The 22,906-nt window shown below is 42.4% G+C and overlaps 1 protein-coding gene across 1 annotated transcript; it reads left to right on the top strand.

Moving 5' to 3' along the window:
- Window positions 1-14,859: 14,859 nt before the first annotated feature.
- LOC111152996 (serine protease 48-like) lies at window positions 14,860-18,822 on the top strand. Its single transcript, XM_022511796.1, has 6 exons — window positions 14,860-14,911; window positions 15,054-15,092; window positions 15,257-15,416; window positions 17,094-17,368; window positions 18,212-18,375; window positions 18,577-18,822. The coding sequence occupies exons 1-6, from the start codon at window positions 14,860-14,862 to the stop codon at window positions 18,820-18,822; spliced, it is 936 nt and encodes a 311-aa protein (XP_022367504.1).
- Window positions 18,823-22,906: the final 4,084 nt, after the last annotated feature.

Here is a 22,906-nt window from a genome sequence, read left to right as displayed (position 1 = left end):
GAACAACAGGTTTTATATGAGTTTATATGGTTCTTTTATGCCCTTGGGTAACAGTTGATTGGGAAATTAATGACAATATTCTAAGACAAAGTCTCCAGTATGAGGACTTCAATTATAAAGGGGGCTGTATTTAATTAGGAATATAAGATTCTTAATCCCTAAATACGGTATGTGGGAAATAAAAAAGATAAATGATCTTTCAATAAAAAGCTGTAAGAAAGTTCTCCTGGGTACAGATAAGAAGTTGAACTAGATTTGGCATTGACAGTACAACTAACAAAGCTGCAGGAATCAAGAGGGAAAACAGAATAAACAGAAAAAATTTCCCAATAATAATTCCAAGTAATAAACACACTGATAATCCTAGAAATACTCCTGACTATTAAAGAAACTATAAAAAGATTCAGAGAGAACAGAATACACCCAAAATTCTGGGGCATCTGGGTGACTCAGTCATTAAGTGTCTGCCTTTGGCTCAGGTCATGATTCCAGGGTCCCGGGACTGAGCCCCGCATTGGGCTCCCTGCTCAGGGACTCCCTGGTCGGTGGGAAGCCTCCTTCTCCTTCTCCCATTCCCCCTACTTGTGTTCCCTCCCTCGCTGTGTCTCTGTCAAATAAATAAATAAAAATCTTTTTAAAAAAATACACCCAAACTTCTCTTCCATTTCCCAAGAAACAGACACCATTGTAAAAGGGAAAGAACTCTCACTAGTTATCTCTCCTTGATCATTATGATGTTAATCAATTAAGAGCAAATAAATGTGTGATCAAGAATTTGTATACTTTTAGTAATCTGTGTCCAAATACTTATTAAGAAAAATCATTTTATATCTAGATTGAGAGCATACTCTGATATGATCAAATTAAAAAGTATAATAGTAAATAAAAAGGTGAGACTTTATACTATAAAAGGAGAAAATAAATTCAAGAAAGAGAAAAAAAGGAAAAAACAATGTCCCATTTCTAATTCACTCCGTGAATACCATTAAGACGTGGGAGCCGAAATGTATAAACTGATGTCACAGACCCTCAACAAACATGGCAGTAAATAAAGTGATTCCAGTCTCTAGTAAGGATGTCACTGACAACAGGAAGTTCTCAACTGTTTTAGGCATTCATATTATGTTGCCTACTGGCAGAAATTAAGTCATAAAAGGAAAAGAGATGGACAAATGGCAATCATTAATGTTATTATTTTGAAAGACTGAAATACAACATGAAACATCGGATCTGTCCCATGTGTTTCCAAGGTTATTCCCTAAGTCAATGCAGGACCACTGTTGGAGAAAAGCTGAACATTCAAAAATTCTCAATCTGTTATTCTTTTCCTGAGCACTAAGGAAAATTGCTTTTCGTTGCTCTAAGCTCAGGGAAGACTGATGAGGCTTGAGAATAGCTTCTAAAAAGGAGACAGACCATAAACAGAGAGATTTTCCAATCCTCGCCAGAGCAAGAACTGAACAGGGCGTGCATCTCCATGCATGTCCTTTTCGAGGAATGAAAAACTCCACAATTTTCAAGACTCATTTTGAAACTGAATTTCTAAGGTATAACATATACTTTTTCAGAACAGTAGCAGGTACTGATTGGTAGGGAGGCTAAGTGATTTTTGTGGGTTAGTGAAATAGCTTTTAGCTCCTGAACTTAGTAACTAGGAAACAAAAGCTGATTTGACCTTCAAGGGTCTAGAGCAAACAAGACACACACATCTTACCATGACGCCAGAGTCTTTTTTCCGATCTCTGAAAAACGAAACTGCAGACGGGTTTTCTTTAACTCAAAGACAAGCTAATACATGAGTTTGGGGGAACTATACCTTTAGATTTTAGAGAAATTGGGTCAAAACCCTGACAGCACGTATAAGGAAAGCTCAACATTCAAGTTAGCCTAAGGAAAACAGAACTGCAACAAAGTCAGGAAAGGAGGATGCTATTAATTATCTGAATATTCTCCATTGTTGCTTTCAACATTTGAGGATCACAGGAATGGCTTTTTCTCAGAATTATCTTTTTAAAAAAACCAAGAATATTAAAAATGAGATTTTTTTTTTTTTAAGATTTTATTTATTTATTTGTCAGAGAGAGAGAGAGGGAGAGAGAGCAAGCACAGGCAGACAGAATGGCAGGCAGAGGCAGAGGGAGAAGCAGGCTCCCCGATGAGCAAGGAGCCCGACGTGGGACTCGATCCCAGGACGCCGGGATCATGACCCGAGCAGAATGCTTATTTTTAAAGGGCTTGACAACACCACGTTATAGTCAGAGACCATAAGATAGACATGTCAAGGGAAATGTATGTTCTGGGAAAGTATAAGATGCAAATAGACATCAGAACTATGGCAGCCTCTCAATCTTGCCACCTAATTTAAAATAATTAATCTGTACAGAAAAAGTGTCTCCAGTGTTGAACTGAAATGTTAACCAAGTGCCAATAGGTGTGGCTATCTCTAAAGCACAGCCATAGCAAAACCGACAGGTCACAGGCAAGCAACCTCTACTGTACAGAATCCAAGTACATATAAGAATAAATTGCTGGGCGCCCGGGTGGCTCAGTCGGTTAAGCCTCTGCCTTTGGCTCGGGTCATGATCTCAGGGTCCTGGGATCGAGCCCCACATCGGGCTCTCTGCTCAGTGAGGAGTCTGCATCTTCCTCCCTCCCACGCTTGTGCTCTCGTTCTCTCTCGCTCTGCCCTCTCTCTCTCAAATAAAGTCTTTTAAAAATAATAATAATAATTGTTAAGCAGTTTTCATCACTACTGACCTTTCTGATTTAGTCTTTAAACTCATTAGTATATTAACATTAATTTGCTCAAGTCCTGAATAAATAGTGTAACAAGACATAGTCCTCTATTAATTTGTTTTTTAGGGGAAATGTAAGGGGATGTCACTATTTGTTAAGATTTCAGGTGAATGTTTTAATACAGGAAAAGGGAATCCTCCCTTAGCAGTGCCACGTTTTCAGAGGAGAACAAATCTAGGACACAGATGAGTTATTTCTACCTTCCCAGCTTTTAGTGGTGACTATACCCAGAGCCCTTTTAGATGTTCTTGAGGAAGACACACACATTTCCTATAAAAGACCATGGAAGTTCCTGGCTTGACCTAGCTGAAGTTATCTAAATTCAAATTGAACTGAATGGATTTGCATTGGCCCAATCTGGCTTATGAGTTTTTCACTGGGACTTGACCCATTCTCACTCCCCAAAGAATTTAAAAACTGGGATGGATTTAACTGGAGAAGGAACAACAGGATTTTATAACCATCTTGAAGACAGAGAAAAAAGGGCTGCAAACAGTTTTTCCCTGATGGCATTATTTTGGGTAGATTATTTCTTAAAAATATTTTATTTATTTATTTGAGGGGGGGAGCAAGCACAAGTTGGGGGGGCAGAGACAGAGGGAGAAGCAGACTCCTCACTGAGCAGACTCCCAGATGTGGGGCTCAATCCTGGGAACCTAAGATCATGACCCGAGCCCTGAGCCACCCAGGCACCTCAGCAGATTGTTTTTTAACTGATGTTTTTAGGAAAATTTCTCCATCAAACTAAGTCGCTTGAAGCAAAGTTACAAAAGGCAAATAACGTAACATCATGTAATATCTGAATGTGAAAGGAAACCCCAACTCCAGGTATTCATCTAAGGAACACTGACAATATTTTATTTCTCAGAGTTTCAGGTGCTTTGTGATAACATTCTGAATTAAGGTTTTGTTCTATGCTCTCTATATTTGAAAGCTATGAACAGAGTTACTTTCTATTTTGGGCTTATCACATTACCTAAGATTTTCTTTTCAATGATGATGTTCAATAGTGGTATGAGTAGTGTAGAGAGACCCTCTTACCTACCATCTGTAGGAATGGGTACAATCTTTCTGGAGAGCTATTTGGGGCTTTAAGGTTGTAGCTTTTCCTCCAAAATTCTACTTCTAGAAATCTATCTTTAGGAATAGAAAAGTGAGGGAAATAACCATATGAAGATATTTAATTGCACTATCCTTTACAATAGCAAGTCCACGTGGTCAAAAATAGAGAAATGACCATATGTTGACACATTTATAATTTTTAATAAACTGTGTGGTTATTATCCTATTCAACATTTATTGCCAGGACTTACCTAAAGTGCTTTACTCACTCAGCTTCCCACGAACTCTATGAAGGAAGTTCTCTTATTTACTGATGGGAAAGGAAGAAGTTCAGTTACTTTGCTAAGGTCATGGAGCTAGAAGTGAGGGTCCTGGGATTCTAAACCAATACCGCTCCAGAGCCCAAACTGTTCAGCACCAAACTGCTGTTGTGTGTGTTGCTTTTCAAAGGTGATACTGCATTACAATTTTTCTTCCAAAGATTTTTACTTCAATATTCACACCCAAAACTAATCTCTGGTTTTCTTTCAGGAAACATACCTCTTCCTTGTTTCAATATTAATGTTATTTTCCCTTCATAATAAGGAATTTGGAAATTTTCCTTCATTTTCTGCATTCTGAACCAGTTGAAAATAGCACTGCGATCACATGTTTCTTAAAGGTGTGGTTGAATTTCCTTGTAAACTTGAAGGAGAGAAAGGGGAGGGTAGCTCGTTAACAATTTTCTCTATTCTATCAGTAATAACTGTCCTTTTAGATGTCCTATGTCTCCTGAGATCAGCTATGGTCACATATTTTCCTTTTCATTTTTTTAAAAAAAATCAATAGCTTTATTGAAATATTATTTACATGCCATAAAATTTACCTGTTTGCAGTACACAATTCAACGGTTTTTAGTAAATTCGCAGATTGCAAATCTGTGCAATCATCAGTCATTTTAGAACATTACCATCACCCTGAAAAGATGCTTTATGCCCATTTGGAATCAATCCTTGCTGCTATCTCCAGCCCTTCCAACCTGTTTTAATTGTACAACTCTATAACCCTGATGCATATATGAACAGATGCATTTGTTTTATATGGATTTAATAAAACAAGAGTCAAATCTTGGATATATTGCATATAGTGTGACTATATCAAATTATTTACTTCTAAGAAAGTAATGTAGTGCTATGTAGAAGTGGTATCATTTTCTTATAGCTCATTAAAGTTACTTGGCATTTATGGGAATAAAAGACAGTATGATTGTTCTTATTTTCTTATGTTCAGTACTGAGACTGCAATAAACATGTATTCTTAAATGCTCCAATGGCAGCCAAACAATAGGAAGCAAAACCTGAAGTGTGATCACAAAAACCACCCTGCCTCCAGCCATATCAGAAACTGCCATGTTTCTTTACTTTGTATTGTCCAACTGTTAAGATAGTTTTAAATGATTTTCTTACTTTCGCTTTTTAATTTTTCCTAATGAAAGTATGAAAAAAAATCTAGCTATTTCTGAATTGGACAAAGTGTTTTTTCCATAATGTTCAGGACCTGAGTGCTGAGAATTAAGCTCAGCTGACTAGACGTCCAGCCAATATATTTTTAATTAGCACTGAATAGAGATTTCTCTCATTAGGAAGCATTAGTGTCATTTGATTTCATATCCTTGCTTCAAAGTTCTCCCCATAAAATAGGGAACATTAAGTATAAGATTAAACTTAATTTAACAAGAAAATCTTTCTACATGTCCAAACATGCATAATTCAGTCAGTAGCATATTTAGATCGAAGATTAGAAAAAACTGCTTTGAGCACTGAGAATTTCTTCCAGTGATAAAGGTCAACAGAAAACAGACTCGGGGGGCACCTGGGTGGCTCAGTGGGTTAAGCCTCTGCCTTCAGCTCAGGTCATGATCCCAGGGTCCTGGGATGGAGCCTTGCATCTGGATCTCTGCTCAGCGGAGAGCCTGCTTCCCTCTATGTCTCTGCCTGCCTCTCTGCCTACTTGTGATCTCTTTCTCTGTCAAATAAATAAATAAAATCTTTGGGGGGAAAAAAAAAACAGACTCGGAGAAGCAGAAATAGCATTGACTTTGGTATAAAGAGGGGTTCAAATCCATCTTTTTCTTCTTCCCTTTTTCTCCCCACCCCACCCACCACCAGGGCTTACAAAAACAAAACAAACAAACAACAACAACAACAAAACAAAGGAGACAAATCACAAGCAAAAGACTTCAGGGGAAACAAAGTCCCAGGACTTTCTTAAAGTGACTTTATACTGTTATATATATATATATCTTTAACTCAGGAACTAAAGTAACTAAACTAAGTTGCTTCCCTGTCAATTTAATATCCTTGTTGGCCATCTGTTACTTTTCTATCATCTTCTCATCAAAGACATAAAGTAAGCCTCAAGAACAGTTAAGTGGGTATTAAAAGATTGTTTCGAGTTTTAAACAGATGTGTACTTACGTGAAAGCCCAACTATAGAGCACTCAAGGGTATGTAATTATTTTGCTGACAAGTTTGAATTCACAATAAAGTTACCCGAAACATACATACACTCAGGAATATTTTCAGAGTCTATACATATGCTTTGTCCTAGGTATACACTCATTATATCCATAACATTTAAAAATATTTTCTCGGTTAAATAAAAGAATTTACTTAGCTCTTCTAGTTTCATACCTAAAACTTGTTTTCAAATGTTTCTCTGAAAAAATTATCAGTTATCAAGGCATCAATAATAAATATTTTTTAACTGGAGGGAGATCATAAATATAAATTTCTATACAGAATAATAAGCACGAGAAAATGAAAAAGCAGTACTAAATCTATAGTGTTACATCTTAAATATGAAATATTAGAGGTTTCTCCTTCCAAAAAAGGCCAAAACTTTGAAAACACGATCAAGTAGAATAAATAAAACTTCATATAAAATTTCTCCCCAATTCAGTCACCACAAACTCAGAATTCAACTCCGATAAAACCTGGAATCAATGATTTATAAGGGTTTACCAGAGAACTAGAAATCTTTATAAACTTGTTGTTAAAAAAAAAAAAAAAAAGAGAGAGAGAGGTTTTTGAAAACAACATTTTCAAGGACAAAACAGAAATCAAGTCTGCTCTTTTATTATGATGGCTTCCATTACTCTCCAGCCTTGCCTCTGGTCACTTTCCTCTTTAAAAATTCAGTTAAGGCCCTCTCTGTTTAAGCTCAGCCTTAGAATTTGGAGAAGCATTAATATTCCATCCCCTGCATAAGGAATAAGAATGAAATATCTTCTTATTTTTCTTATTCCCCAATTTCAGTTGCTCCCTCCAAATTAGTACAGTATTGTTTAGTGAAAACGTTTTCTCCTAATAGTCCCATCAGATGAGCTACTGTGGAGGAGTTGAGGAAATCAACAATGAGTATGAATGAGGAAGTAGGAAAAGGGATGCTCTCAGTCACTATAACTCAGTACCATCTTTGCGAAAGACAATTTAGCAACAGAGATCAGACTTAAAATTAAAACACTAGGTATTTTCTGGGCGCCTGGGTGGCTCAGATGGTTAAGCCCAACTGCCTTCAGTTCAAGTCATGATCTAGGAGTCCTGCATCGGGCTCCCAGCTCCACGGGGAGTCTGCTTCTCCCTCTGACCTTCTCCCCTCTCACGCTCTCTCACTGTCTCTTTCTCAAATAAATAAATTTAAAAAAAAAAGCAAACAAACTAGGTAATTTCTTTAGTAATTCCATGTAAGAGCAATTCACACCAAAGCAAGTACAGAGGTACCCAAGAACACAGATATTCTTTAGCATATTCTACAGCATAATTTATAATAGCAAAAAATAAACACTAAGTTTCCATCAGTGCATATGAATTTAAAGTCATGCTATACTTCTGCATTGTGTAATGTTATGCAGCTGAGCTAAAGAAAAGTCTTGAGCTCAGTATATGTTGGTATGGAAGGACCTGAGGGAGAAAGGTAAGTTGCATGTAGAATACTTCCACTTTTCTGTGATTTATTCACACACACACATATACACAGAGATATGTATACACAGAAGCCGCACAAATATACATGCACAGGCAAAAAAAAAAAAAAAAAAAGGAAAGACATCTGGAGCAATGCTTAGAAAACCACCCAAGAGGTGCTAGAAGTAAAGAGGGCGAAGAGGGAAACTTTCTATTTTACTCCATATCTTCATTTCTCGACTGTTCAAATTTTTTCAATAATTGTAAAGAAAAAAAACCAACTATATATTATGCCTCACATGCAACAGAAGAGGGAGCCAGACTTAGTAGGATTTTAATAATAATTGTTAACTCTAGATTTCTTTCCATCTGACAGCCTGGAGAAAAAAGGCATTCTGCTCTGGTCACAGAAGCACCAGATCTAACGCAAAGTCTCCCATGATGGTTTTGGGAACCAAATGGGGAACTGTGGCCAAAGAAAACAGCGGTTTTTGAGCTGAATTGCTAGGCGAGGCTCGGTCAACAAAGAGGACGACTGAGGGACGCATCCCAGCCTCAAGTTTCAGTGGCCCTTCAGCCTGGGGTCTTGGTGTTCAGATCCGTACTTGGAAAGACTCAGAGAAAAGTGAAAGAAAGGAGAACCACAGGCCTCTCTGCGCTCCTGACAGTTCTCTCCGATGTCTAGGGCCTCTCCCGCCATACTCTACCATCAGGACTAAATGATCTATCATCCGACCTCAGATGCTACCTCCGTGATCTTCCCCGGCCTTGTTATCACCAATAACTGCATCTTCTCCGTGACCTCAACTTCAAGCATCTCACTTTCCCAGCACACTTAACTGTCTTTCCTGCACTCCTGAGAGCAAGAAAGCCAATTCCAATAATTTTCAACCCCATTAAGATTTATAACTCACTAATTTTTGCCTTGCTTTCCTCTCTACAGTCCCCTCATTCCTTATTTCCCTCCTTCCCAGCTTAAGTTCATAATTTCTCATTATAATCACTCCCTTTCCTGCCCCCGTCATTGTACCCACTTCAGAGAACCTTGGCCTGGGTACCGCCACCACTCTGCCTCTCTATGCCTCCACCCATGTTGCCAAACACTACCCAAGAACAACGTAAGTCTGGCAATTTCACTTCAAATGCCAGTGGACGCTTTCTGCTGTCCAGCAGTCACACTATTAGTTCTCTGGCCCATTCATCTCCCACACGTGTGGATGACTAGTTCACTCCCTCTTCTTGGGTCCTCAATACTTCCCTTCCCGTCCTCACTCTCAGCAGATGATTTCTCTTCCACTGAGGAAATGGAAACCATCAGCAGAGAACTTCTACCACCACATCTCCTACCAAACGACATCTGTATTCACATACTTACTTTTCTTCCTGTTGTACAAAAGACCTGTCTGTGCTCCAATCTAAGCATCCTCACGCCCCAGCTGACGCGTTAGGTTCAGTCCCCTCCTGTCTGCTCAAGGACACTGCAGTGATTCTCCTGCTTTCTCTCCTACATCAATTTCTCCCTCTTCTAGGTAATTCCATTAGCACACAAACATGAAATAATTTCTCCCATCTTAGAGCAAGAACAAAAAATTGTACCACCTAGGCTCTTCTGCCAGCTGTTTCTCAATTTCTCTTTTTTCCCAAAGATTTTATTTATGTGTCAGAGAGAGAGAGAGAGAGAACGAGCACATACAAGCAAGGAAGCAGAAGAGACAGAGGGAGAAGCAGGCTCCCTGCTGAGCAGGAAGCCTGATGTGGGACTCCATCCCAGGACCCTGGAATCATGACGCTTAACCAACTGAGCCACCCAGGCATCCCAATTTCTCAATTTCTCTTAACAGTAAAACAACTTAAAAAAAAAAAAATTGCCTTATTTGCTGTCTCCAATTCTTCCCCTTTCTCTCTTGAATCTGTTGGTTTGCAACCACCCTGGGAGCTTCCCAGGGGTGATCTGAAACAGAGGGTAAGGAGAGACCAAAGAAAGAAGCAGGCCACTTCCAGACTGGTAGTTTAGTAAGGAAGGGAATTTACACAAGGCTTGTTTTGGGCAGCTACCAAGACAACTAGATACCTATCCTCACCTGCCAAATCTTAGAACTACACAGAAACCTTAACTGGGCTAGTCACATATACTGTCTGGACAGTCTCAACACCACATCACTATCTCAGGGATGTGTCTTTGGAAAGCCTCTAGGAATATGAAAGGCAAACGGAACCCACATTCCAAGAACAGAGGAAGGGGTAAGGAACCTCTGAATGCCCAGGTCCAGTTCATGAGTCAACTGACAGTCATGTCCACTTGATAACCTCCTTCAACAGAATCCGTCCGTGAGGCTAAATCCAATGGTCAGTTCTTCATTGTCTGCAGCACTAGGCAGCCAATCACTTCCTTCTCCCTGAAACACATTCTTCACCTGCTGTCCAGAAGACTACTATCAGTTCTCTGCCTAACTCATGCTATGCTCTCAAGTCTCTTACTGGTTCCTGTTTATCTCATCTGAACTTTGGTGTGGTCAATCCTTGAAACTCATAGTGGGCTCCATTTCTACTCATTCCCTAGGTGACCTTATCTCATTCTAAGGCTTTAATACTTTGACAGGCTGGTGACACCCTAATCTAGCCCTTCAGTTTGTGGCAATCTCCTGATTCCACATTCATACATTCAACAGCCTAGCAGACATTTCTGGTTGTACATCTATCAAGCATCTTAAACTCAACATGCCCATAAATGACTTTCCTATCTACCCCCTAAAAACCTGCTCCTCCCCCTAAAAACCAGGTCTTACAGTGTACTCCATCTTAGTGAGTAATTATTCCATAGTTCCAGGGGCCCAGGCCGAAAACACCCGGGTCATTATGGACCCTCTCTTTCTCTCATACCCACATCCAATTTATCAGCAAGTCTCATTAGCTCTACCTTCAAAATGCAACCAAAATCTATGATTTTTTAAAAGAGTTCACTCATTTATTAAAGATTTTATTTATCTGTTTGACAGAGAGAAAGAGATCATAAGCAAGGGGAGCAGGAGAGGGAGAAGGAGGCTCCCTGCTGAGGAGGGAGTCAATGTGGAGCTTGATCACGACCTGCGCTGGAGGCAGACATGTAACTGACTGAGCCACGCAGGTGCCCCTGGGATCCACTACTTTTTACCACTCTGCCCTCACAGCTCTGGTCCAAAGTGATCATTACCTCCTGCCCAATTTATTGCAACAGTTTTCTAACCGGTTTCCCTGCTTCTACCCCTCACCATTCTCAACCTAGTAGTCACTGTGATCCATTTAAAACTTTAAGTCAGACCAAAATCTTCCCGTTCTACCAAGAATGAAAGCCAAAGTCCTCACAGAAGGCCGTGAGGACCTACTCGGTCTGGCTCACTCCCTGTCTGACCTCATTTCCTACTGCTGGCACCCCTCACGCACGCTGCTCTAGCTTTAGTGTTTCTCAAATGCCCAAATACACCCCTGCCTCAGGGGGCTTTGTACTGCTATCATTCATGCTTCAACCCCTCTTCCCTCAGGTGACCACTGACTCAATGCCTCTCTTTCCTCCAACACCTGCTCAGAAATTACCTCAGTGATGTCTTCCCTGACCACCATTATTTAAAAGTCACCACAGCTTCACCACAGCATCCCTTTCCTGTTCTATTTTTCTCCCCAAAGCATTTGTCATGATCTAAAACTATAGTATAAGCTCCATGAGGACAGAGGCTTTTTCCATGTTGTTACTCCTCCTATTCCAGAACACTGTCTGGCATGGATAATGAAAAAATGATCACCGAATAAACAAACAATGCCTCCTGGACTTGGGAGGCTGCCGTAGCATGGAGGGAAAGATTACCAGAAAAGGAATCAGGAGATCTAGATGTGAATCTGATTACAGTAGTCCCCCGCTTAGCCACATTTTCGCTTTCCACGGTTTCAGTCACCCCTGGTCCACCGTGGTCCAGAAGCAGATGTCATCAGAAGGTCTGTACTAGTCTAACCCACTAGGTCACAAATCCTACATCACTCACCTCACTTTACCTAAGCACACAGGCATTTTATCATCTCACAGCATCACAAGAATAAGGTGGATATAGTACAGTAAGACATTTTGAAAGAGGCCACATTCACATAACTTTTATTAGAGCATTGTGTTATAACTGTTTTAGTTATTATTAGGTATTGTGGGTAATCTCCTACTATGCCTAACTTATTAATTAAACTTTATCCCAGGAATGTACATGTAGGAAAAACAGTACATACAGGGTTTGGTACTATCTGTGGTTTCGGGTCTCCACTGGGGGTCTCAGAAAACATCCCCCAGGGATAAGGAGGGGGACTACTATTGTAGACTAGGAAATGAAAGCAATTCCCAGGTTTGTAGTGCACAGTAATACAGCTAGTTAAATCATTTAACCTCCAAGGTCCTCTGTTTGCTCATCTATAGAACAGAAACGAAAACCTTCCCAATCACCGTATGGAGGAAAATGTTATGCAAGTGGAAAATACTGTCGAGCTCCAGTAACTGATCACATGCTAACCTACTGAGAAATCAATGTTAACACTGCTAGACAAAAGTTTATTCTCGGGCGCCTGGGTGGCTCAGTGGGTTAAGCATCTGCCTTTGGCTTGGGTCATGATCTCAGGGTCCTAGGATCAAGCCCCGCATCAGGCTCTCTGCTCCGCAGGGAGCCTGCTTCCTCTCTATCTCTGCCTGCCTCTCTGCCTGCTTGTGATTTCTCTCTCTGTCAAATAAATAAATAAAATCTTAAAAAAAAAAAAGTTTATTCTCTTTGTAAACTAGAAGGACAACCTGAACTATAAACAAAGACTTTAAACTGCCTTTCTCCCTCTCTCCAATTTGTAATGTGTCTACATTATTAATTATACACATTAGTATCCTAATACTAGTATCTAACTTCTGGGCATCACGGCTAAAATAATTTTTGCTTTCTATCCATTTCACCCAGGGCCAGGCACTGAAGGACCAGACTTCAGAAGTATGGCTGCAAGACCCAGGGGGGAGCTGGGACCTGAGGTGCCCTCGGCTGTCCAGGGAGAGAGGGTGTCTGGGGCTTCTGTCTGGCGTTGGGGAGGGACAGACCTTATCCATTCCCTTCTGAATAGGGGAGATGAGACTTTGTGTGTTGAGATCTTTGGTACTTTTATTTGGTCCCGGAACTGCTCTCCTCACCTGTCTTCCTGCAGCCCTTCCTGTTTGTCTAACCAAACAAAGCTGAGAGAGGCTCTCATAGAGGCAGAAATATAAGCCAGGTTCCTTAGTCAAGAAAATAAAATGTCAATAAAATGTCAAGACAGTCTGAAGGGTGTCTAGAAAATACAGACCTCGCCAAAGCACAGCTGGAAAAACTGGTACTTGAAAGAGGAAAGAGGCATCTTCTCTAAATTCTACTTTTGTTTCAAGTTACATAACAAGAAAAATAAATACGTCATTTAAGTTAGTTTAGTTCTTCACAGAAATCCCTTAATCGTGATTCAGAATGATGGCATTAGCATGTATTAAGGGAATATAAAAACCAAGGTGTGTTTCTCAGTCCTCTAGAAAACTTCTTGTTACATTAACCCCTGCACTTTTTATAATATTCTAACAAATTCACTGAATTTATTGCCAAGGTGGAGAAAGTCACCTCCTGACTACAGGGTCTGATTATGCTCATTGGTATGCTTCAGGTGATGTGAACTATATAGCTCATCCTTTTCTCCTTTGGTCTCAAGTTAAGTTAATTCTCAATTTTAATAATCCCATGCTTGATCTTTATAAGTAAAAATTCCCCCCACCCCCGATTTCTGTAGGCCTTTTCTAACTGCACTCATTTTCACTGTACCCACACTGCCCTCCTGTGCCAAGCACCAGCTCTGGAATTAAAGAGCCTAAATAACTGTGTCACTGTCATCCTCAACCTCTTCACCATGGTTTTGAAAACAGCAACCAACATTTGCTCAGTACGTGGGTTATGTGCCATATCCAAGCCCATTCAGATTTTAGAGCCCCTGGCTCCCTTTTTTTAATGAATAGGAGATCGATTATTAATAAAAACCTCCTGAGTGATATCCTTATTCCCCTTCTCTCCAACTAGATTGCCAGCACCTTGAAGGCAGGGAGCCCCCATAATTCATGCTTCTTTATACATTCTGCCGTATTTAGCACAATACCTTGTGCATCATACAGATCTAATAAATACTCGCTGAGGGGCGTCTGGGTGGCTCAGTGGGTTAAAGCCACTGCCTTCAGCTCAGGTCATGATCCCAGCGTCCTGGGATCGAGCCCTGCATCGGGCTCTCTGCTCAGCAGGGAGCCTGCTTCCCTTCCTCTCTCTCTGCCTGCCTCTCTACCTACTTGTGATCTCTGTCAAATAAATAAATAAACTCTTTAAAATAAATAAATAAATACATACATATATACATACATACATACTTGCTGACTTAGGAAGGCCAAGGACAAATTACAACAGGTAAACCGACACAAAAAGGGGAAAGAGACAAAGCAGAAAATACTGGTCAGCTATCTGACTGGCTTATTTCCTTTTCTTTATTTTCTCTTGTCAGTTCTGTAACCGGTCAGGAGGCCAAGGACTTAGGGCAGCCCTTTGGGATCCAAGCTCAGGGATCCACCCCAGGTTGGTTCACCTTTGGCCAGAAGGTAATTACATGAGAGCAAGTAGAGCAAGTCCCTGAGATGTGGAAGGCTGGACAGAAGGAGGACTGCGAGCCTGGCCTTGCTCCACACCAGGATCACTGCACTGACTGAGCCCAGCTCCTTCTGGAGCCCACCCCAACCTGCCCTTCTTCCTATTGGCAGAACCCCAGACATCCTGCTCTCCTGCACAGCAGGGGGCGCCTCAGGCCCCAGCTCCTCCCCCTGGGTCCTGAAACTCTACTTTCATCCAAGTCTGGTCCTGTCAGTGCCTGGGTGTTGTGAAAACCAAAGGAGAGGAGGAGGTGAAGCAGGAGAGGCTGGTCCTGCCCCCCTTCTCTGGCGGCTCCCCAGCTGGCCTCTCCCTGGGAGCCCGAGTCCAGAAAGAAGGAAGTACTGATTCTGAGGGGAAAAAAAGACATGGGCCCAGCTGGTTGTGTCTTCCTGCTGCCCCTTCTGCTGGGGATCTCAGGTGTGTTTCTGGGGTGACGAGAGTCCTAAGCGGGGGTAGGGGCTCAGCCCAGGACAGCTGCCCAGGGCATGGGCTGTGGGCCTCCTATGGCAACAAGAATTCATCATGGGTGTCTCCCACATACCCCCTTTTCTCTCCCTAGGCGCCAGTGAGGAGGAACCAGAGAATCTCCTGAAGTCAAGTAAGAGGCCCCAGCCAGTGCAGCAGGACTGGGTGGACCAAGTGACAGGCATTTGTGCCAAGCTGAAGAGAGGACACCAGTTTGGGAAAGGAGTGCAGAGGGGTGGGGGCAAAGGGGCAGGTCTCTGGGCAGATCTCCCATGTCTTTCTCCTCTTTGCCGGCAGTCTGCGGGCGCCCCGCCGTCTCATCTGGCATTGCCTCGGGCAGGGAGGCCAACGTGGGCCAGTGGCCCTGGCAGGTCAGCGTCCGCCAGGGCCTGCTTCACATCTGTGCAGCCACCCTCATCTCAAAGCAGTGGGTGCTGACCGTGGCAAGCTGCTTCCGGTGAGTGCGGGCCTTGCTTCGGAGAGACCCGTCAGGGGACTCGGGTGACTGGAGGTCCTGGGCTACGGTCAGACAGGAGTTTACCTTGCACTGCCCGATATGGTACCCTGTGCCTTAGAAGAGGGTCCATATGTTTCCTGCCCTAGGTCTCCAGTCAATACAACTACTCTTAAGATTTCAGTTATCTTGGGGCGCCTGGGTGGCTCAGTGGGTTAAGCCGCTGCCTTCGGCTCAGGTCATGGTCTCGGAGTCCTGGGATCGAGCCCCGCATCGGGCTCTCTGCTCAGCGGGAAGCCTGCTTCCTCCTCTCTCTCTCTACCTGCCTCTCTGCCTACTTGTGATCTCTCTGTCAAATAAATAAATAAAATCTTTAAAAAAAAAAAAAAAAAAAGATTTCAGTTATCTTCATATTTGACAATCACTTTGACTGAAATGAATGCCTAATAACAGTTATCCCCTGTGCCCCCAACTCAGTAGCTACCCAAGGAGATACTCCCTGAGGGGGGAATCCTCCCTGTCCAGCATGCCACATGTTCACACCACTCTGCATGCACAATCTTGAGCCCTCTTTACTCAACCCAGGTGACCTCATTCTCTCCTATGGTTTAAAATTGGCTGGCAACACCCACATGGACATCCCTAGCCCCAAAGTCTAGTTCTGCCCCATTTCCATCTGGAAGTCTCACTGGTACCTCAAAGGTCACACGAGCAGGACAGAGCTCCAATTTCACCACCACCATCATCCCCAAACCAACTTCTATCTTCCCTGTCTCATTCAACAACATAACCAGTTGCTCAAGCCGTACTCAGAAATATGAAGCCCACTCTCCCTCACCCTCCATATGCCAATTCTGTCAGTTTTATTTCCAAAATACACTTTGACTCCAGTATAGCTGGCCCCAGACCACTGCAGTAGTATAACAGGTTTTGCTACTTGATTCATATACATAACAAAGTGATTTTTCAAAAACTCAGTCACTCCCTCCTTCAAATCCTTCAGTGGATGCCCAGGCAACAGAATAAAAACCAGCTGCCTCACTGTGGCCGATAAGCTGTGGATCACCAGATAGCTGCTCATTTTCCCAACCTCATCTCATTCTACTCCGGGTTCACCTCAATTCCTAGAAACTGCCAAGTTCTTTCTCACCCTCCAGGTCTTTGCACAGTCTATATTATATTTCTTCTGTCTCCAATGCTTCTCCTGATAGCTCTTCTCAAGGCTAACACTCGGGTCTTTTGGGACCCTGTTGAGAACTTACCTCTTCAGTGAGACCTTTCCTGATTGCCCAATCCAAAGACTCTTCCCCTATCCTTTACTCTCTAACTTAAAATCCCATTTTCTTCATAGTATTTATCACACTTTAAAAGGCTCTACTTGTTAAATTGCCTGTTGTTTGGCCATCTTCTTTCCCTCCCTTCCTCACTCCCCTCTCTCACACACACTCGCAGTGTGCACAGACACGCATGCATGCACACAATCCACCAGCCCTATGAGGAGGGCCAGATCATGTCTAAGTCTCATTCATATTCTCAGAAAATGCTCAATACTTAGAGAAGGAACAAAAGCTTACGAAGAGTCAGAGGAAAAATGCAACCTCCAGAACTGGGGTTTTCAGGGACACCCCATGACAGAGTCACGAGAAACTCATGGTCCCCCCACTCTGCTTCTCTTCTCAGGTCTAAGGACACCAGAAAATACCATGTGTTGGTGGGGTCACTTCAGGTCTCTGATCGCCCAAGCTCCAAAACAACGGCAATCCCTGTGTCCAGGATTATCCCCTACCCTCACTTCCAGGGAAACACAACTAGTGCCATCGCTGTGGCAAAACTGGCCTATCCAGTTTCTTTTACCCCTGTTGTCCTGCCCATCTGCCTCCCCTCATCTGCAGTACAGCTCAAGAACTCAACCTCCTGCTGGGTGACTGGATGGGGCTATTCTGGAATGCACCAACGTGAGGATAAGTGAATTTTCTGAGCTTTCTTTTCCTCAGCTGACATTCTCTCCCCCTGCTTCCTATCCCAGCCCTAGGTCCACATATACTGCACTCTCCAAGGCAATTAATCTGACACGCCACAGACTTCAAATTCTCCTTGACCCTGTTCCCTCCCCTTTGCTTTCATACTTCTGCTGCAATCTCTCTTGCTTATTCGTGTCTGCCTTTGCTCTTGTTTAGCAGAAGTGCTAAGACCTTCAAAGTGAGAAAGACAAGACAATGAGCTTACAGAGAAGGTAGCTCTCAGTCTGAGATGTAATAGAGCTTTCCCTCTGCACCTGGGTGGTATGTGGTTAGATGGAGAGGGGAAGCGGGCATGAAGATGTATTCAAGAAAGTAAGGCTGCTCAGCAAGTCTCAAGTCAGGAGAGGAGAGTAGAGCTTCATGACTGAATCAACAGTCTTCATTCTTCAGAGTCTGCTAGATCTACTACCTCTTCGTATTCTATGGAATATAACAATATATTCCAAGGCCAAATGAGGTCATTCTGCGTCATTGTTTTGGGTTTTCCTGAGTCACAAGATTTTCTGTTATTTGTGGCATCTGAGTGGGAGCAAATGCCTTCTGCCCTGTTCAGACCCAGGGAACTCAGCCCTTCGGCTATTTCCCGAACTGGAAAGCAGAATGCCATCTGATATGGAGGCAGAATATTTAATCCACTGAGCCACCCAGGCGCCCCGGAGGCAGAATATTTAAAAGCATAGCTGAAATCCCTGAAAAACAGAGGCATTAAATCTCTATCCCTAGCTGAAAGTTGCTTCCTGCATTTTAAGACCGCTCCGATTGTTTTTGTTCTCACAGATATGAAGCCGTCTTATATACTGAAGGAGCTGGAAGTGCCCCTTATGGATCTCCAGACATGCAGTGACTACTACCAGAAAGCAAACCTGCGTGGAATCAAGTCCATCATCAGTGAAGCCATGATCTGCTCCAAGCTCCCAGTGGGGCAGACAGATCAGTGTATAGTAAGAATCCATCCTGTAGGCACCTTCTAGAACCCTCCCCTTTCCCATGTGCAAATTTATTCCATGTCTCTTATCTTCAGAATCCCTGGGTGAATCCAGCAGTGCCTGGAGAGGCCCTAACTCCACAGTTCTTGACTAACCAACCGGGAGAGTTACTGTCTACCCTGTGCAAGGCCTAGTCATCTTTCTTCTCTCCCCCAGGGCAGTAGAGGTGATCCCCTGACGTGTAGAGTGGAGGATTTCTGGGTCCTGGCAGGAGTGGTCAGCTGGGAGTCAAACTGCATCCAAAACAATGAGCCTGGAATATATACAAACATCAGTTTCTATAAGTCTTGGATTGAGAAGTCAGCCATTTCACATACTGACTTTTCTGCTGTCATCAGTCTGTACTTCTCTGGGCTCCTCCCTGTAATGCTTCTACCTCTCATTTTCCTGGGGCTACCCTAAGTGGCTGAGGTTAGTACGACCAGAGTAAGTGACAATTAAGAATGAGGAAAAAAAGCGGGAAATTCTAGTAAGTTGATGGCTTTTGTTTGTTTTTTAAATAGGCTCCATGCCCAGTGTGGAGCCCAATGACCGAGCAAGACCTGAGGGGAGATCATGTCGAATCCCTAACCGACTGAGCCACCTGGGTGCTCCTAGAAGTTGATGGTTTTGATGAGAGATTTTGAGGAGTCACCAAGACAGAAGCAGTTCTGCTATTTCTGCTAGTCACCATAAGCCTAACGTGTCTGTTGCCTTTTATCCCCAAGTCAACCTGGAAAACAAGATCCCCAGTGTTAATAAAGTTTGGTTGATTCCAACTGTTATTTCTTATATTCATTCTTTTGATGAAACTGGAGACAGTGCCTGGGGAAATCCCAAAGCACAGAACTTTAGGGCTGAAAAAGATCTGGAAATCACCTGGCCCAACCAATCCCACATTCCACAGAGGAAGAAACTGGAGTCCAGAGAAATTAGTAAGTTTTCCCTTGCTGAATTCCAGATGAAAATCATCCAATATGGGGGGCGCCTGGGTGGTTCAGTGGGTAACCCCCTGCCTTCGGCTTGGGTTGTGATCCCGGGATCCTGGGATCAAGTCCCACATCGGGCTCTCTGCTCAGCAGGGAGCCTGCTTTCCTCTCTCTCTCTCTCTCTGCTCGCTTCTCTGCCTACTTGTGATCTTTCTCTCTGTCAAATACATAAATAAAACCTTTAAAAAAAAAAAAAAAGAAAGAAAGAAAAGAAAATCATCCTATATGGGCCTAGACTGGGTTCTGAAGAAAGAGCAAGGACTCAAAAGATGAGGTTTCAGTGGAAGCAGAGCAGGAAAGAGGAGCTGAGGGCAGTATGTTAGTTATTCCTGTGCAACAAATCACCCCAAAACTTAACAGCTGAGAAAACTCAAACACTGATTCTCTCACAGCGTCTGGGGTCAATAACCAGGGAGGGCTTAGCCAGGTAGTTCTGGCTCAGGGTTTTTTTCAAGGGGCTGCTGCTATATCAGCCACAGTCATCTCAGAGTTCAACTAGAAAAGGAGCTGCTGTCAAGCTCATTCATAGGTCTGCCGCCGGCTCCAGAGGATCTGCTTCTAAGGTCACTCACACATCTCTGTAGGGCTGTCTCATGGCAGCTGCCTTTCCCTAGAGCGAATGAGCCAAGATAAAGTAAAAGAGAGCATTCAAGATGGAAGCCACGGTCTTTTCATAACCTAATCTCATAACTGACATTTCATTACTTCTGCTGTATTCTAGTCTTCATTTATTTATTTATTTTTTCTTTCTCCATACCCAGCATGGAGGCCAAAGCAGGGCTTGAACTCATGACCCTGAGATCAAGATCTGAGCTGAGATCAAGGGTCGGATGCTCAACCAACCCAGGCACTCCTGCTGTATTCTAGTCTTTAAAACAGTGAATCAACGAGGTTTGAGTTTCAGGAGGCATGGATGGCTGGGGCCTCGGATCTTAAAGGGTGCTTTCTATAGAGTCAGGGAAGGGTGTGGCCTAAGGAGCTAGAAAGTAGAAAGCTAAAACTAACCAGCATTTCGTAGTTGGGGATTAAATGGAGGGAGGGGGAGTTTAAATAGAGATATTCAGAGAAGAATGCCTTCTGAGCCTTCCACTAACTCCACCCACTGAAAGCACTTCATGGTTGTACTCTTAGGTGTCCTGGGGTTAAGGGAAGGTGTTTATTAAAGAGATCTCCAACTCAGAATTTCCTGACTGAAGAGTGGTCTAAGAACATGTCTTCATGTAAGAAACCTATGGGTGCTTTACCTGTGTCCTTTGCCTCGGCAGGTATACAAAGAGTGGTTAAGAACATGGGATCTGAGGGGAGCGTGGGTGGTTTAATTCATTAAGCCCCTGTCTTCCGCTCTCGATTTCAGTGTCCTGGGATTGAGACACAAATTGGGCTCCCTGCTCAGCTCAGTGGGGAGTCTGATTCTCCCTCTACCTGCTGCTCACCCTGCATGTGCTCTCTCTGCGTCAATAAATACAATCTTTTAAAAAAAAAAAAAGAACGTGGGATCTGACACTGGCCAATGCTGACTTAATTTATGGATTTCATAACAAGCTGATTAAAATAATAACAGGATTCTCTGTATTACTAGGTAAATAATAGTTAAAAATATAATTGGAAGAAGTTTTGGCAAGACAGTGGAATGCACAACAAAAAGTGGACATATATCCCTTGCTCAAATTTCATTAAATATCAATAAAATCATTGCTTTAAATGGAAAATTTTCATTAATAACTGTGAAGATAATTACTTAAAGATATGTAAATTAAATCTGGGCCATTAAAAAGCTTTCCATACATATGAAAATGATAACTTTGAAAAAAATTAATTCTCTAAATGAAAAAATGATACAAAGTACAAGCAGGATTCAAAGAATGATAACAATTTATTCTCAAAGGGACACTATTCACGTTAATAACTTTCCTCAGGATTTTTTTTCAGACGACAACACTACAGAATGGCAAGCAGGGACATATTAACATAACTAACAAAATTAACAAAAGATAAACTCACTAAACATGTGAGATTCTAAGTATAAAAGATAACGTTGTGAGAAAAGACAATGGATCTAGATACTAGAGCGAAGACATCCAACAAGGAGAGCAAAGGTTTTAGGATCAGGAAATAAATTGTGGAAAGGCACCTTCCAAGTTTCCTGACAGAACTCTCAACTCAAGGCCTATGTCTGCTTATATTTAACAGATCCAGTAGATGATCCTTACCCTTCTTCACACAGCAGCACTGGAAAATCAACTAAGTGAGCAACGGCTGGGAACGTAAAATGCACCTATTTCCACTACAAGGCACTGTCCCCCCCCTTTCCTACCAGGACGCTCCAAAAACAGACACTTAGCAGAAAAATTTACACATAATGCACGAGATGGAATGAGGTAAGTATCTGTAAAAAGAACCTCCCCAAATTTCAGGAAATACATGCCTCTGTGTTTTAATAAGCTGAACTTGGAGATCTGGGTATAAGGTCAAAGCAACATAAGAGGCGTGAAATCGTTAAGTGAGAAGCTTAAATCTAATCAACAGCATGAGGCTCTGACTGTAATCCGAAGGGAAAGGTCAGCATGGAATCCAAGGCAGCAAAAGCCAGATAACTATATGAGTTATAGGCCATTAAGGGGAAAGAGACTCTGAATTTGATGAATATAAACGTCACATTTACTTAGAAAAATATGTTCTGTTGTGGAGAAGCATTCTTTCACCTAGTTTTCATAAAGAAGGGATATTTCATCCTAATAAGTGAAATGCTCATGAAATGAGATTAACCACTTCCATTTATTCTGATCCTAAGTCTCTTCAAACCACCACCCACTTACTAATTTGTCCCTACTCATATCAACAAGATGTGCCCTGGTTAGGAAAAATGAAAATTCCAAATAACAGAAAGGAACAGGCCACAATGCAAATAAACATTCTGGCTCATACACAGGTCTCTTAAAATTTAGTGAGTCCGTCTCTTGAATTTGATGTATTCTAGGTGATCTGACAAACCTTGAATTTCTGAAGCTAAAAAACTAAGGCCCCAAATTGAGAGGACTTGTGCTAAATCACATTGCCTATGAAATATCTGACTAAGGGGGACACTCTGGGTGATATGGCATCTTTACCTCATCTCTGTAGCAGGAATTTATATTTACTTTATGCCTCCTCTGTATTGGCTAGTACACTGATCACTTTATTTATTTCTCTTTTAAAGATTTATTTATTTTAGGGCACCTGGGTGGCTCAGTCGGTTAAGCATCTGCCTTCAGCTCAGGTCATGATCCTCGTGTCCTGGAGCCTCGCACTGGGCTCCCTGCTCAGTGGGGAGCCTGCTTCTCCCTCTCCCTCTGCCTGTCACTCTCCCTGCTGTGTGCTCTCTCTGTCAAATGAATAAATAAAATCTTTTAAAAAAAAGGATTTCTTTATTTTCGAGAAAGAGTACAAGTGCATGCATGAAGAATGGGGCAAAGGGGAGGGGCAGAGGAAGAGGGAGAGAGAGTCCCAAGCAGACTCTGTGCTGAGCACGAAGCCCAATG

Source organism: Enhydra lutris, unplaced genomic scaffold, assembly GCF_002288905.1.
Source record: "Enhydra lutris kenyoni isolate GAN:26980312 unplaced genomic scaffold, ASM228890v2 scaffoldscaffold3, whole genome shotgun sequence".
NCBI classification, from domain to species: Eukaryota; Metazoa; Chordata; class Mammalia; order Carnivora; family Mustelidae; genus Enhydra; species Enhydra lutris.
The sequence above is the reverse complement of the archived record's forward strand: the minus strand, read 5'-3'. Positions and strand labels throughout refer to the sequence as shown.

Bases quoted from the DNA above. Each gene is read 5' to 3' on its own strand.
- LOC111152996 (XM_022511796.1), top strand. From the start codon at position 14,860: ATGGGCCCAGCTGGTTGTGTCTTCCTGCTGCCCCTTCTGCTGGGGATC. The intron at 15,093-15,256 runs GTAAGAGGCCCC...CTTTGCCGGCAG, and splicing joins AGAGAATCTCCTGAAGTCAA to TCTGCGGGCGCCCCGCCGTC. The intron at 15,417-17,093 runs GTGAGTGCGGGC...TTCTCTTCTCAG, and splicing joins ACCGTGGCAAGCTGCTTCCG to GTCTAAGGACACCAGAAAAT.